At 40.8% G+C, this 16,635-nt stretch overlaps 2 protein-coding genes across 3 annotated transcripts in view; one reads left to right on the top strand and one right to left on the bottom strand.

The window, feature by feature from the left end:
• Window positions 1-14,129, top strand: part of dhx36 (DEAH (Asp-Glu-Ala-His) box polypeptide 36) — a 28,252-nt gene extending 14,123 nt beyond the window's left edge. Inside the window, exons 12-26 of one of the 2 annotated variants that reach the window (XM_067594934.1) lie at window positions 1,182-1,287; window positions 4,549-4,636; window positions 5,217-5,272; window positions 5,404-5,468; window positions 6,072-6,215; window positions 6,641-6,758; window positions 7,891-7,989; window positions 8,613-8,786; window positions 8,925-9,011; window positions 9,102-9,185; window positions 9,331-9,430; window positions 9,541-9,631; window positions 11,159-11,279; window positions 12,682-12,834; window positions 12,930-14,129. In XM_067594934.1, the coding sequence (XP_067451035.1) occupies window positions 1,182-1,287; window positions 4,549-4,636; window positions 5,217-5,272; window positions 5,404-5,468; window positions 6,072-6,215; window positions 6,641-6,758; window positions 7,891-7,989; window positions 8,613-8,786; window positions 8,925-9,011; window positions 9,102-9,185; window positions 9,331-9,430; window positions 9,541-9,631; window positions 11,159-11,279; window positions 12,682-12,834; window positions 12,930-13,163 (1,720 nt within the window). In that variant the 3' untranslated portion in view covers window positions 13,164-14,129. The other variant, XM_067594935.1, reaches the window with a different exon arrangement.
• Window positions 13,916-16,635, bottom strand: part of LOC137186203 (rho guanine nucleotide exchange factor 26-like) — a 28,670-nt gene continuing 25,950 nt past the window's right edge. The window contains exons 13-15 of the mRNA XM_067594936.1: window positions 16,419-16,489; window positions 16,102-16,206; window positions 13,916-15,753 (exon numbers count right to left, since the gene is read on the bottom strand). Of these exons, the coding sequence (XP_067451037.1) occupies window positions 15,611-15,753; window positions 16,102-16,206; window positions 16,419-16,489 (319 nt within the window). The 3' untranslated portion in view covers window positions 13,916-15,610. The remainder of the gene's footprint in view (window positions 15,754-16,101; window positions 16,207-16,418; window positions 16,490-16,635) is intronic.

The following is a 16,635-nucleotide window of genomic DNA, read 5'->3' as shown; positions in this document are numbered from 1 at the left end:
TGTATGCAAGCTAGCAACACGACCAACTTAACCTCAACAATTTCCATTCAACACTGTTCTCCCTCACTTCACCGGTTTCTGATTTATTCTATTGCTAATCAGACTATTATATGAAGTAATACACAATCTTATGCTGTTAGCCAGCCGATATATTGCATCCCTACTTGGAACCTTTTATCTGTATGAAGCTATAAAAGTTTTATATATTGTTATTTATCGTCTTTTTTAATGTCTTTTTATATACAGTATTTCAAGTACCGTGCAAAGCATTTACTAACTTGAGAAATAAAACATAGATAATTCAGACTTTTTAATGCACACAACAATAAATCCATTCGGCCAAGGTCACTATGGAAATACATGAACCAGCAGTGAAGGTAACAGAGGAATCGTACAGCCATAAATTATATAAACTTTTTGAGGCAGATGACGTTTTAAGGACCACAACTGAAAATGCTTCTGAGCAGCTGCGATACATTCAGCCCTGCATGTAACCAAATGGAAGGTATATTCGTGCTGACTGAATATCAATACCTGAAAAAAGACACCAACTTATGCTTCATATACACCATAATGATTCAATAGAGTCTTTGATGAAATGCCCATGGTGTATAAATATCTTGGAATAAGTTGCCTAGAATTTTTATTGTGACAATGCAGGGACCTTTACTAGTCGCCATTCTCTCAAGTCTTATCAGCTCATTAATGACTTGTCAATCACACATCAAAGACAATGCCCAGGGAAGAGGAGTATTCCTCATTTGAAAACTTTTTTTGTGTGTAACAGAACAATTCACAGATGTTCATCACTGAGCATTTGAAAAGGGAAATAAAGATAATAAATTTAAACTAAAGAATCTGTGGCAAAGTAGTGAACTGTTGTTTCTAATGGCTGATGGAAAAAGCATCATTACAAGTGATACAAATTTAGTTGCTTCCAGTTGCTGAGGCATTAGAGTTTTACAGCAAATAACTGTTGTGTCAATCAAAATATGTGTCAAGCATGAGTAAATAAATTTTTTTCATGGACGCATTATACAACACCAGGATAAAAACCTCTGTCTGAAAATATATAAACCTCTTGCTTTCATTATCCAGGTGTGACAGCTAGAGCAAGAAGGGGACATTTATACTACCGTGTTGTAATGTAACCCGTGTTTATTGTGTGCCATGTTTTACAGATACTCTGACAAGACCATTGAGGCACTGGAGATATTGGACGGTGATGAAAAGATCGACCTGGAGCTGATCATGGCACTGATCCGCCATATTGTGCTCAAGGAGGAGGTGAGTTTCCTCTGGTATGCCTGGTTATCTGAAAGTGGCAATGTTCTAGTATCCTAAATCTGTTTTTCAATTAAGTACATTTGTCTGCAAAGATGCTTCCAGGTAGCCTATGATTATATCATTAAAACTCGTCTTGTAGATTTTAAGATCTGTGTTCTTGGACTTGAAAATCTTCAGACATTTTTGATCTTAGACAGAGAGAAACAGCGGTGATCAGATCAAATAAATGTGAATAGTTGACACAGACACAGAAAGTGACAAAAGGAGAGAAGTATAGTGCATTCCTAGGTAGAGCAGATGGAAGGAACAGGAGGGCTAGCTTCCAAACACAGCGACATTAGATCAGAGGAAATAACACCGATCCTGGCAGCAGATCTGTGCTAATGAGTGATCGAACAGATGCTCTCCCGACGTACATCCATTCCCTTTTTTCTCCTTCCAGTTCTTGTTAAATTTCCTCGTTTTTAATGTCTGCGTCATTTCAGTACTCAGTTCAAGACTTTAGTAATGTGGAGTATGTCAACGAATTCAAATGAAAGTGCTCTTGTATGTTTTACTTTTTCAGTAGACCTAATTAATCAAAACCTAACTACATCCACATCAGGAGTTGTTGGTGAAGACAAATTGAAGCTCAAAGGCAGAATCCTTCTAGGCAAAAAACTTGGCAAAAATAGTCAGGAAATTTCCTGTTGAGATTAGAATGTGCAGTATGATCCCTGTATTGTATTTTGCCGTTTCGATTAACAGAGTCACATAGGCCACGGCCAACGTGCGCAAGGACGGAGCTGCACAATAAAACAGAATATCACATTCGTTGTAGCCTTTTGTCACTAGTAAACCCACAATGATTGTGTTTTTGTAAGTCTTGTGAGGATGAGAATAAATATGGGTGAGGAGAACCTGCGAGGAAATCAAGGTGCTAGAATAGAAGAAAGGGAGAAAAAAAAAACGACACCCTCATTTTTCCTTTATTTTCCCAAAGAGAAGTGGAAATAGTTCGACTTATATATTTTGGTTTGACTTGTGGCTGCGTTTGTGAAAAACATATAGAAGAGAGAGGAACTGAAGAGAGAGAGAGAGAGAGAGAGAGAGAGAGAGAGGCCCAGAATGAGGAGTGACTAACGCAGAGAGACAGAATAATTATCCCTTTCCATATGAAGTCGTATCTCTATCGGTCATGGCAACCCTGAGCCAGTAGACCAGCTGATTCGCTGTGGCATTGTCAAACAGCCGAGAGGGAACAGGCTGATTTGCTGTGACTGCATTCTGAGCCGAGGATACAGCCGTCTGCCAGCCTTTCTACTGTGATGATTGGTTAATTATGTCGCAGGGGTCTATGATTAGACACCTAGAGCGATGACATGTAGGCATTAATGAACACCTGCTGGGTGCAACTTTGCGTGTTTGGTTGGCTATGTGTGTGTGCTAAATAGTAAGCCAGCATTACATAGCTAACTGTACTGCTACTTGGTTTTTAGTTGGAATTAATTAGAGCCTCTCTCTGTACTGCATGTGTGTGAACATGTGTCTCTGTTAGATTGTAACTAGGCGCAGTGCCTGCATCTCTCCCTCCCTGCTGTCACTTTCACACACATGCATATGCACAGACGTTAACTAACACACACACACACACACACACACACACACACATACACATGTAGTCCCACGTGGGTGTCAGTGGTTGAGCTCTGGTAATAATAATTAACTCTAATTAAAAGGCAGGGGTGCTCAGTGCCCAGAAGCTACCTTTTTATGTCTGTTCTTCATCTCCCCTTCATTCCTCTCCGGAAATTAGTCCTTTTTAAAGAGTGGGTTATTTTAAACCAGCTTAATATTTTCCTGAGAACAGTTTTTCATTTAAATTTAGTACTTTGATGTGGTGAAATAGCATTGACAAAACCTTTACTGCACTGGTGATAATTGAAACCAAACATAAAGCCTGGATTTTTACTCAGGTTTTCAGAGTTCGCAGTTTTTCAAATTATTATCTTTAGTTGATATCAATGCTTATTAAAAGATTATTGACACCGATCCAACTTCTTCTTTCCTCATTGCAAAATCTCACTTCAGCGTATTTGCTAATACCAACTACTGACCAAAATCTGTATACCACACTGTATGGAACTCATTGGGATCATCTTTATGTAAGATTACATCAGGCCTCAGATTAATGTGGCCAAAAAAAACTTGAGTGGACGGCGTGCCATGACTGATGTTATTATAAGATTCAGTGTTTCCACTACGTGTGGAAACTTGAATTGCATAATAACATTAACAAAGAAACCGTCCTCAACGTTGATTCGTCATGTCATGGCAGATACCTGATTCGCTTAACAAGGTCGGTATCTTTGTAGATGCAGATCCAGTGAATCGGATTGGTTCTGTGTGTGTATGCCGTGAACTGTAGCATTCATATTTATGTGTAAAATATCATCTCACATAATTCTTTACAGCTTTCTAGATGTTTGGTTGCTTTGTTAGTAGCTAATAATTTGAACATCTGTTCTGTATATCTGGTAATGTGGATGGCATTTGTCTTTATTTGCACATCTGTAAACTGTAATCTGCTGACCTGTAAATCACTTAAATATTCAGTTTAGTCCACATGGTGAAAATAGTTTCAGTTAGAATATTAGAAACTATGTCTGTAATCTGAATCTTTATCTGTTCATTTTATATTTTATCTGTATCCTGTTCCTAAGAGATATTCTTACTCTCTAGGGACACTTAATGTAGGTTTACCTTCATAATGCATTGTCAGACAGCTGAATGTGCAGAGATCAGCTCATGCTGGAATACCTCCAACTCTATTAGTCAGAATCATCTGTTATCCCGATGATGTTTTCTCAGCTTGTGTTTTTGTGTTTATATATTTTCAAGGTGACTAATTGGTTTTCCTTTTTTTTTTCCGCTGACCGCGAGAATTAAGTGCATCCCTGCGGTAATGTGAAGCAGGCCCTGTTCTGTAGCGGGAACATGTTGCAATGAAGATGTTGGCAGGTGATGTCAGGGCCTATTGTGTGGCTGAACGTAGAGGTTCGGAGCCCAGGGCAAGTCATCTTCATTTGCCTCGCCTCAGCTCCTCCGAGGACACGGGAACCTCGTTCTCTTGGCTCAGTTGTTGCTGAGGCTCCTCCGACTAATGACTGTTTGCTCCTGTCAGCAGTTTGTTTCTTGTTGCGGTTGTTTCTGCTGAAGTCCTGCTGGTTTTTGTTTGTCTGTCAGCGTCTTAAGTGTTGTGTCATGTTCTTTGTCTGACAGGAAGGAGCAATCTTGGTCTTCCTGCCCGGCTGGGACAACATCAGCAGTCTTAATGACCTGCTCATGGCTCAGCAGATGTTCCGATCAGGTATTCACACATAATAACACACATACACCGTGTGGATGCGAGTATACGCCAGTGACTTACAGGTTAATACAAATCATTGTTCATTTGAGTTGTGTTGTTTTTGTGCCTTTAAATTTATCTGGATAAAAAAAATGTGATCATGAATGTTTTTTAGTCGTCAGTTCCGGCTTTAAACCCCCGCAAACACACTACTAGTTAAATTATTTTATAACTATGGTGATAATTATTTTGTCGTCCACAATTAATTACATGTAATTGGGTGTGATTTTTATGCATTATGAGAGGAATGATTGCTCTTGTGTATCGAATCAGACACTCCATGAACACAGGTGAATTCAGACCAATCATAATCATTTCTTTTGAGCACACTTTGATTAACCAGGCTGTTACAATCACAACCTTTACATGCAGTATAAATGTGTTTATAAAGTGCCATGTAAAAGTGAGTTTTCTGTACATTTATAGAAATTTCATGGTTATATTTTTAGACATCGTACAGCTCTACACACTTGGAGTTGTATCTTACGTCTGCAAACGGTGCTTTGTTTGAGTTTTTCTTCTGTGCCCTGTTGTGTTTCAGACCGGTTCGTTATCATCCCTTTGCACTCCCTCATGCCGACTGTTAATCAGACGCAGGTCAGCATTTTCTGCCTCTCTCTTTGTCTCTCTGACTGTGCCTTTTTCTGTGTCTCCAACAAATGTCCTGCTTTATTCCCTTCTCAATATCAGAAAAGTCCAATCTCATCTTTCTTCTTCACTCTTCTCAGGTGTTCAAAAGGCCTCCTCCTGGTGTAAGAAAGATTGTGATTGCTACCAACATAGCTGAGACCAGGTACGTGTGTGTGTGTGTGTGTTTGGGTTGTCCAGCGTTTGTATTTACTGCCTTTGAAAATTTATTTTTGGCTGTTCTGTTCCTGTGAAAGTTCTGTTCTGTTCCCTTGTAAGTTGAGGGAAAAATGCAAAAAAAATGTAATGACATTTTATTTTCAGTGGTGTATGAGTGTGTTTTTGTGTACACTTGCAATGCAGCAGATCTCAGTCATTTATGGAAACAGTGGATATGGGACTAATTAGCATACATTTCGTAAATTGATTATGAATACTGTCATATTGGCTTGGATGGAGCACACTGACTCTGTGACAGGCAATTTCTTAATGTTTTCACAGAGCCACACACACACAACTCAGCAAATTAAGAAGCTGTCTGCACTCTCCTCACATCACTCCACTAAATATAGACTCTAAACCTACCAAAAAGCTCAATTTTATTTTTACCTCTGAATGATTGTGTGCATGAGTCCTGGATAAGCATTTTTGACAGACTGCTTTGAAGTGTTTTTCTCTCTGATTTGGTCTTTATTCCATCGCTGTTTTCTTTCTCTTCCTCCCTCCCACCTCTCTCTCTCTCTCTCTCTCTCTAAACTCTTCCTCACAGCATCACCATAGACGACGTTGTGTATGTGATAGATGGAGGGAAGATTAAGGAAACCAACTTCGACACCAACAACAACATCAGTACTATGACAGCTGAGTGGGTTAGCCTAGCCAATGCCAAACAGAGGAAAGGACGTGCTGGCAGGTGTGTATTTGTGTTTGTTTACACACGGGGTTATTTGTGGATATTTTTATGAGGGCATGCTGTATATTAGCACCTCTGGGTATGCAATACTATTCTGGGAGGATTATTTTGCCTTCCTTTTTGTCATCTAAGCTCTCCGTCAGTCTTCCCCATCAACTCACTCCTTCCTGCCTTGTCATGTGTAAACATAGAAGAAGGCAAAGTGTAGTCTCTCTCAGATTATTTCCAGTCTGTGACTCGAGACGTCTGCTCTTTATCCAGCTCCGCCATCAAAATGGAGCAAGGCCCAATTAGCAGCAGGCTGCTTACTGAGTGCAGTTTCATCCCATTGATTTTGAATTAAGCCCTTTTCACAGGACTGATATAACACATAACCTTTTTTTTCCCCTCTCACCCCCACTCTCTTCTTCTCTGCATTTATATAGAGTGTGTCCAGGGAAATGCTATCATCTGTACAACGGTCTCAGGGCCAGCCTGCTGGATGCCTATCAATTACCCGAAATCATGAGGACACCGCTGGAGGAGCTCTGCTTGCAGATCAAGGTTGTGTATATGGAGAGAAAGACGCAGACGGTCTGACAGAGAGAGACAAATTGTGGCAAAAAGTGTCGACTTGAGAGGTTGAGATGAGGACAACGTTGCTATGAATGAGTTTTGTGAGTGCGGGGACAAACGAGGACACCGCTGCTGTTTTTGGTCTTTCGTTGAATTACAGGCTCTCCTGCTTAATGAGAACTAGGGTTGAATATCCTCGGCTGACTCATGCCCCTTTGCTCCATCCCCTTCTCTCTCTCTTTTTTTTTTTCTCCTTCCACAGACAACAAAATTGCTCCTCTTCAAGGTCTCGTTCTATTACATGAACAGTCGCTTTCTTCTTTGATTGCTCACAATTTTTTCTCCCTACTCTTTTAGCTTTCTCTTTTTTAAATCCTCATACTCCACTCACACATATTTCAACACATGCTAATGGAATATTAAGCCAAAGTTCACTCAGATCTAGTGTTTGCAATGATTGTTCTCACCGGTGACTTTACAGGATATGTTTGTTGAGTGTGTTTCTTCCACTAGCCTCAGCTGGATGTATTTGAGTATGTGTGTGTGTAATGTGGCTTTTTGAAGCTAGTGGGTGAGAGGCGGACTAATGCATCAGTCTGTCCTTAAAGTGTGAGAAACACTGACAACATGCTAACCCAGAGCATATTCTCTAATGCACAAACACTTCAACACCACCCTATTAGTCAGACATAAAAACGTGGTCGCTTTCTTACTCTTCAGTTTGCAACAGGTAGATGTTTGAGTTGTTTAAAAATCCTGTTTTTGATGTGAGAGTGAATACATATTCAGAGAATGTAGATATTCATAGTATCAGGTCTTATCAATCTGTGGTCAGAGTAGCACTGAGGGAAGCATGTTAATGTGGTTAACGCTACACAGTGCAGGTTGTTTGTCAACATACATTTTGTCAATAATGATATGATTAAACGTCATACAGTGTGTACAGTATGTTTGAGGGATAAATTTTGCAGTGTAGCTATCTATATCCATGGGCTTCTTGGGTTAACCACAATTCAACTGGCCACAAATGACAGAGCACTTAGACAAAGGGAGTGGCAATTAGTGCTAAAATGCTGTTTATCAATGACTGGTGTAATGTAATGTGATACTTTCTATCCAGATATTGAAGCTTGGGTTTATAGCTCGATTCCTGGAAAAAGCTCTGGACCCTCCCACTGAAAAGGCCGTCAATCTAGCCATCAAGAACCTGATAGACCTGGTAAGAAAGAATAAAGAGCAATCAAAACCATTTAAAAACATGTTAAGGACACAAACCAATAATAGTAATGAACTGTTTTTATAAAAATCTAAAGTTCCAGCAAGTATTTTTGGTAGAGAGACTATCCTTCGACCTGAGCACGTTAATTCAAGGTCTCCTGTCAGCAAGCGTTATCCTTGCAGATGTTTTGGGCAAGACAACAAACGTACTAGCTTGAAGGATGTGAAGGATATCCTTCTAGAGGAGAGAGGTTATAAAAATACTTAGGTCCAACAGAGAAATCAGAGTGTTTTTTTTAGTGATATGGATAAAAACACAATAAAAATCAATGGAGGAAGCAGTGCTTGATTCTGACAAAAATGAAACTCAAAGCAGCTGCTCCTGAAAGTATTAAAAATGATAACATGATTAAAAAGAAGACCAACACAAGTCTCTTTTAATAACCTTGCCCTTATTAACCTGTTGCTGTGTTGGAAAAGGCTTTTTTAAAAATTTTTTGCTCTTAATGGAGCAGTGGACATTGATTCCCTTCTTTGTTAATATGGTTAAAACACCTTGTGTTGAGCATAAGATGACTAAACATGTGTGCATTTTCTTTGTTTCGTGACTACGTTGTGTGTTAGAACGCCTTGGACCGTTCAGAGAACCTCACAGCACTGGGTTTCCACCTGGCTCGTCTGCCTGTGGAGCCTCACATCGGAAAACTCATCTTGTTTGGGGCTCTGTTGGGCTGCCTCGACCCTGTTCTCACAATTGCTGCTTCACTCAGCTTCAAAGACCCTTTCTTCATACCCCTGGTAGGGCAGTGAGTTCACAAACATGAAAGCTTATGTCATCTGCAACACACATTGCTGCACTCGACTGTACCTTCTGACTTTTTTGTTGCAATGTCGATCTTAAAGACATTTTCTTTTATGCATCTGAACCTTTCTCAGGGTAAAGAGAAGATGGCAGACATGAGGAGAAGGACCCTGTCTAGAAACTCCAAGAGTGACCACCTCACTATTGTTAATGCTTTCCAGGTAAAACAGCTCACATCTGTCAGTTTGCTTTCATCTCTGTCTGCTGCATGAATTGATCCTTTCTTCATTTATCACCCATTGATTCGTTAGGGCTGGGAGGAAGCGAAACAGCGTGGTTCCAGGTATGAGAGGGAGTACTGCTGGGACAACTTCCTGTCTGCCAATACACTCCAGGTGAGCCGGGCTGATTGCAAGTGCTGTGCTGAGCTATACACCGATGTGCTTTGAAAATAAAACCCAGGGTTGTCCATGATTACGTTTGGAGTTTGACTTGTGTCTTTTGTCTTTTTTTCTAAGTAATTTAGCCGTTATCTTTCAGATGCTGCACAACATGAAGGGTCAGTTTACTGAACATTTAATGAATGCAGGCTTTGTCAGCAGCAGAGACCCCAAAGACCCCAAATCTAACGTCAACTCGGGTAACTAAGATGAGTTCTTTAAGTGCAATTCAGCTATCTGACAAGAAAACAGTCAGGCTATGGAACTGTGCTAAAGTATGATGTGTTCTTTTTCTAACGTCTTTCCTCAGACAATGAGAAGTTAATCAAGGCAGTGATTGTAGCCGGTCTGTACCCAAAGGTGGCCATGATCAGACCATCTCACAGCAAAAAGAGGCCCGGGTGAGTCTCACCAACTCAAAGAGAGAGTTAAGCAATGACTGACAGGGGAAAAAGGCTAAAGACCGCAAGATAGAGAAGTGCACAATCATTCTTATTGATCTCTACACAGAAAAATGGCCTTCAAACTACAATATCTCATCATCTCGGGTAAGAGTTCTGGAACGATACTGTGACAATTACCTGAAGCAGTGCAGAGACCATGTTAGGAAAACTGTCGAAAACAGAGGCGCTTTTGCAGCTGAAGATCAATGCAGTCATCATAAAACTGCCCTCAGGCAGCTGTCATAGGCAGCGGCTGTGACCTGTGTGCAAAAGACAGACGCACGCAACAGGGAGACACACACACACAAACACGCACTCACTCACATTAAGGCTGTCACTTTTATTTGTCTGTCTCCATGACAGCTTTAGACCCAGTTGCACAGTGAAATTGCCAGGGTCATTTCCTTTGCATAAGTAATTCTCAGCAGTTGTGATGCTAAGCCAGTTGTGAGTTTTCTTTGCAGTATTTAATGAATTTGTTGCTCGATTAAGCACTTTTTGTTTGTTTTGCTGCCAAATCAGACAGCTGTCTGGTACAAGCAGCTTGTTCCCTGCAGTCAAGCAGTCGGTGTCGTTTGCCCGACAAGCAGGAGTTTGGAATACAGTGTTACTTTCATGTAAGAGATGGTTTGCTAACAGCATCACAATTTTTCTTTGATACCCTCCATGCCAAAGTGGCATGAGGCGGTCTTTGTGCATCATATTAACAGCTTTGGATGAAGCCAAAAGCATCTGATGAGTTCTTTTTAAAGAGATTTAACAAAATTTATTCTGGTGATAATCAATTCCCACAGAATTTGTGGGAATTTGTGTGACAACACGTGCATACAAACACACATACTGATAGAAATTCTACAATACAATAACATTTCTGTAGCATGTTGAAACACATCTTAATAACTAGAAAGCTTCAGCATAATACTGCGTGGTGGCAGTGATGGGAATGTGTTTGTTGTTACAGTTTGTTGACATTCTGCTTTCAGCTGCCACTATAAATATTTTTTCAACTATGGTAGCAACTCTACATCTATATTAATTGATTTTTTTTTTAATCAGTCCATAAATTAGTCCATAAAATGTCAGAAAAGAGTGAAAAACGCCCTGCACATATTTTTTGGAACCCAAGGTGACAGCAGTCTGAAGTTGACATTTGGTATTTTTCTTGATAAATTAGTTAAAGAATTAATTGATTATCAAAATTGTTGCAGATAAATTTTCTGTCTATCGACTAATCAGTTAATCAGTTGATTGTTTCAGGTCTACTTTCCACAGATTCTAAAGCACCTTTTTATGAAACTGTAGTATCATAAAATTGTCAAAAACTGTCATAAAGTTTCCTCTTGGTGTTCTTGTGTCAGTTATTGAGATAATGATGGTAATAAAACTCATATTTTTACTTTGAAGTGTCAGGAATGTGATTTTTACCAATATACTCAGTCCTACCATCACACAGACACACATACTCTAACATCTTATCTTTCTCAGGGTTAAGGTGTACACCCAGGCTGACGGGAAGGTGTGTATCCACCCGAAATCTGTCAATTACGAAGAGACCGAGTTCAACTACACGTGGCTCATCTATCACCTAAAGATGAGAACGAGCAGTGTGAGTAATCTAGATGGAAACACAATAAAACACATGCGCCAGTCACATTTATGTTGTGCTTTATAAATGTTTTGTGTTTTTACATTTGAGTGCATGTTGCTGTGTCCATCTGAAGGGCACATGTGAGTAGAAAGGACCAGTGGTTAAAGGTTGGCAGCGGTGCCACACCAGCTTTACACTGAATGAATATTTGATTAAAACGCTGCCTTTCAACTCTATCTCAAAGGCTCTTGTGCTTCAAAGCTTCCAGACACAATATAAGAGGTGGAGGGGAGGGGGCGGCAAAACGGTCAATGCGGCTCCCTGACTGCCACCCTCTCTTTTCTCTCGCTTCCTATGTTTTTCTCTTTTTTTTTTGCCCCTCTTCACACTCCCAATTTCCTCTCCCTCCCTTCCATCTATCTGTCTTTGTTCTTTCTGTGCTCTCTCTCTTTGTGAATGTTACCATTCTGCAGAAAAACACCTTTCATGTCCTCTCTGATTGCTGCCTGCGCCTTTGTCTCTCACTTTGCTGCCTTTGTCTTTATGAAGAAAAGTGTTTGCTAGATTTCGACCATCATTATTGCCACCGTTCTTTTTTTTTTTTTTTCTCTCTTGTAGTGCGGTTTTTCGCACAATGCTATGCAGTTTGTGTTTATTATAAAAGGAAGGTATTCTGAGTGCAAGATTGTCAAGGTCATTTGTTTGCTGAGAGAGACAGAAGCAGACGACCAGGGCTGTGGAAAGGGGAAAAAAAAAGGAAAGAAAGAGAGGGATGACGTTAAACTTTATCTCCTCTGACGCACTTGCCCCTGGTGGTCCATTACATTACACATTCATGGGGCAGAAGAAGTTGTCCCCGCTCTCTCCTTGTTTCTTTTTTTTCCCCCATGTCGCCTACCCACTGCCTTCACTTTTCACTACCTCGCTCTGACGCTGATTTTCAACACTTCTGTCTGTTACCTTCAAAGATGAAATGGGTTTAATTTGACCTGAGTCTGCTGCTTATGTAGTCTTTTTATTTATATATTTGTTTTAGTGCTTGCATATAGATCAGTGCATTACATAGATTATTACTGCTATTTCCGGTCTGCAGTGAGTATTTTGAGTATCAATAGTCAAACTACTCTACATAAGCAGCTGTCAGCTTAGCACAGGGAGGAAAATTGATGGAGAAGAGTGTAACACAATAGTGAGATTTGCAGATGGGGCAAGATGACATTTTTCCCAGCAATGGAAGCACTAAAACACATTTCAAACTCACACAGCTTCTCGTCACTAATGGGACACTTTCAGCCCACACCAGCTATCGGGCACGGTGTGTCATAATGATGCCGCTCCCTGTCACAGTGTGTGTCAGCGTGTTTGTTGTTAATACTTCTGTTGATGTGCGTTAGCAACATCTTTCTGTATGTGCCCTCAGATTTTCCTGTACGATTGCACTGAGGTGTCCCCGTTCTCCCTGCTGTTCTTCGGAGGCGACATCACCATCCAGAAAGACGAGGACCAGGAGACCATTGCGGTGGACCAGTGGATCGTCTTCAGATCACCGGCACGCATCGCTCATCTTGTCAAGGTAAATCAGGATGGACCCATATCAACAAAGCTCAGTCAAGTGCAATTTTATGATTTTTTTTTTTGCTTCACAAAAAGCCTCATTTTCTTTTCCAGAGTCTAAAGAGAGAGCTGGATTCTCTGCTGGAGGAGAAAATCCGTAACCCTGCTCCTGTAGACTGGCAAAACCGTCAGTCCAAAGACTGTGCTGTCATCACAGCCATCATAGACCTCATCACCACCCAGGAGAAGCCCGCAGGCAGCACTAAAGGCTATGGCAGAACGTGGGCGTCTGCCCCTAGAGGACAACACGTTTACTTCAATGACGATGATGATGATGACGACGATTAGACGTGGCCAGGTTTTTGGCCAGATAGGAACAGAGGAGCCACTGAAATGACTGACTACATCCTTTTAGGAGGACACAGGAGGTTAGTTGGGATATTTATGATAACCAGCTGCTTGGCTGAAAATTTAGTGCTCCCTGGATGCCCCTGAAGGCCAAACACAAAGTGCAAAAGGACTGGAAGATGTAATGCACTTGAATGACTCCTATTATTCTTTTTTTTTTTTGCCCATTTGGTCATTTTTGCAAGGACCAATCCATGTTGCAAAACACCCACTAGCTGTTTTGTTTATTGTTTAGTTTATAGATTTCTGGTTTGGCTGAAATCAAGCAATTCAAAAACAGAGTGAAAACCGTTACCTTGAAATACTGCTGGCGTTATGATGGGAGACCATCATCTGTTCTTTTGACGGAAGAACACCATTTATTCTGTGCTTTGAGAGACCAATCACTAAAATCACCTGGGTAATATTTGGTTGGAATGAAGACCTGCGTAGATATTAACCTTCAGCAGCACACAGTTGCATACCCCCAGACTGAACCGCCAATATCTCCATAAATATCTCTGAAAAAGTGTGTCTGGCCACAGGATATACACACATATTTCTGATTAATCTGTAGCAAATGTCTGGAGAGTGCAAGGCTGATTTATTGTTCCAAATATTACTGAAGGAATAAAAGTAGTCATTTTCCTTGGTCTATCTGGCAGTGGTCCTCAGGGAAAAGAGATGTCATATTAATCATTCAGAACACATGATAGACCCCAAGCAATTAAGCTTTTATTGATAGTGTCTGATTAAAATATATATGGTTGAATAAGCAAGTTTCTGCATATAAATCTGTATTTAGGAAAACATACATGTCACAATTCTGTGTGTTCTCTGACTGTTTTACATATTTACATGTACACAGGTGATTTACAATAGTTACAAAGAGAAGAAATGATTGAAATAAAGTTCAGTTCATGCTTAGATGTGTGGTATCACATAGCTAATTTTCCCTGAGTGCAAATGCAAAGCCTCATCTCTTGAGAGTTTGAACAGACATGTCCATCCTGCAGGGTGCTCTTCTGCTCCCTACCGTCACACCTCGCTCTATGTAACTCAACAGTATGTGGTTGTCATTTGGGCCAGAGCCAGAGCAGTGGGCTTGATAGATGGTGTTATCACCACACTGACCAAGCTATTCATTTCCTTAGGCTGGGCAACACTAAAAAGATGACTCACACTGGACAATCACGTTAAAAGCAGGGCCGGGCAGGGCCGCTTGTCTCTCCTGGACTCACCATCAGCACACACAAATTAATTTTAGCTTGCCTCTGTAACATCACACATATAAATCCTATGGGGGGGTATTTATATATACACCTCTGGCTGGAATCAAGTGTGTGTCATATTTCAGGCTGTCCGAATCATTGAGTGGATGGAGAGAATAATGGCATATGTGACATAAATGTAGAGTCTGATTCATGACAGTGACATTAACTGGTGACAAACAGCGAGGTAGAAAACAGATACTTGGCCCCTCTGCTTAACCCAGGGATGACATATGAGGTTATAACTCTCAGATGACTGTAATCTGTAATATTATCCAATTACTTATGATTTATTCTATTTACAAAAAGTGCCTTAGGCTTCAGACAAATGGCACCTTTTTTTTTTCCTTCTGCGGCTAAACATACAACATATTGTATTTTCCTGTAAATATCTTTGTAATAGTTTCATTTGCCATCAGATGCTACACTACACACCCACACACTGTACAGAAGCTGCCAATCCCACCATCTTGGCTTATTATCACTTTTACAATCAACATCCTAACAGTTATTGACAAAAGCTCCTAAATCATATGACCTGACGCTTATTAACAGAGCTGGCTGCTGACGATTTCACACTATACCTCCTATAGTGGTACTGTAGTCTCACTTATTACATTGCACATACTTACATGCCAAAAAAAAAAAACATGTTTGCAAAAAATTACAAAATTTACAAATTTCATACCAACAGTTGTTATGTACTTATGTATGACTTTGGCATTGGGTGTGAAGTTTTTCCAACCAACCGGGGAATTAATGAATGTGACAGATGCCACTGTCGCTATCCCGCCCACAGAGGGGACTGATCAGTAATTAAGGAAATCTCTCTGTTCTTCTCACTGTGATTGTTCTGAACGCAGCCGTTGCTTTGAAACAGCATGCCTGCTATTTAATGGACGCCAAACAGAAGTCTGAATTACGGCTCCATCTGTATCCTGCTGAAAAGAGTGAGCCAAGCAGCCACGCAGCTCCCATACTGGCCAACTCGGTCCCTGAAGGCAGGTCACTGATGCTGTTACTGAACTCATTTGTCTGGGCTCACTGCTTAGAAAGTCAGGTCACTGGTGTGTCAAGGAGTCACTAACGGCCGAAAAAAAAAACCCTCCGTGGTTGAAGTAGCCCAGCTCATCCGGCTCACACATTAGTCTCCAGCCCCTGCAGGCGGTCCATCCTCTGCATGTTGCGCTCAATGGTGGCCTGGCATGTGATTGGTTCGGCACACTCTGCGAGGAACCATCCCCTCTCTCCGTCACGCAGTCGTTCTCCCTCATACCAGCCTAAAAGGAGAAATTGTATTGATGCATGAAAACTGAGGCATGTGTTATGTCACTATTATGGTCTCCTTGCTTTTGATGCTCAACGCTGTCTGTTGCCATGATCACCGAGAGGGAAATGACCTTTCGCCTCTGTGTGTTTGTGTTTTCATTAAGGTTTAAAACCCCATCTTTGAAACAGGTATCACGGCCCATTAGTTGAGAAAGATAGGTACTGAAAAGGAGACGGAGAGTGTATAAAAGTGCATGATGAAAGGACACGGTTGAAACAGGAAGGTGGAAAAGCTGAAGCTGTAGAAAGAGAACAAGACTGAGCGAGAAAGGCAAGAGAGGCTCTGAGAGGTGACGTACCGTCTTCTACAGTCTGCGAGACTAACACCACATCAGCCACCTGTAGGGACAGCTCATCTGGCTGCTTGGCTGTGTAAGTTCTGATCACCTCCATCTGCATGGCGTCTAAAACAACACAGACACAAATCCATAAATCACTTCAGATAAGTTGAACTGGTCATATTTAAGTATATCTGAGTTAAGAAGCGAGTTCTTGAGAAATCAATCTGAGCAAAAAAAAAAAAAAGTTTTATCTAACAACCACAAGGGGGTGCAATAGGCTTAAAAGAGAGGGAGGGAGAAGAGCGGGTGTGTGAATGTGTTGGTGTACAACTCACTGGTTCTGTCCTGACTCCTCTTATTGTTGACATTCTGGCCCAGAGCACTGATCCATCGAGCACGCTCATTCCTAAGAAAAAACACAAAAGTACATGAACAATTTGGTAAACTTTTCTGGCACTGAAGGAATTCTAAATACAAACAAAAGTCTTAAGTGGACAAGCTGTGGGAATTGTTTGCCTCATAAATCACTTGAAGGAGCTTAATTATTTTTGA

Source organism: Thunnus thynnus, chromosome 7 (assembly GCF_963924715.1).
Source record: "Thunnus thynnus chromosome 7, fThuThy2.1, whole genome shotgun sequence".
Classification (NCBI taxonomy): domain Eukaryota; kingdom Metazoa; phylum Chordata; class Actinopteri; order Scombriformes; family Scombridae; genus Thunnus; species Thunnus thynnus.
The sequence above is the reverse complement of the archived record's forward strand: the minus strand, read 5'-3'. Positions and strand labels throughout refer to the sequence as shown.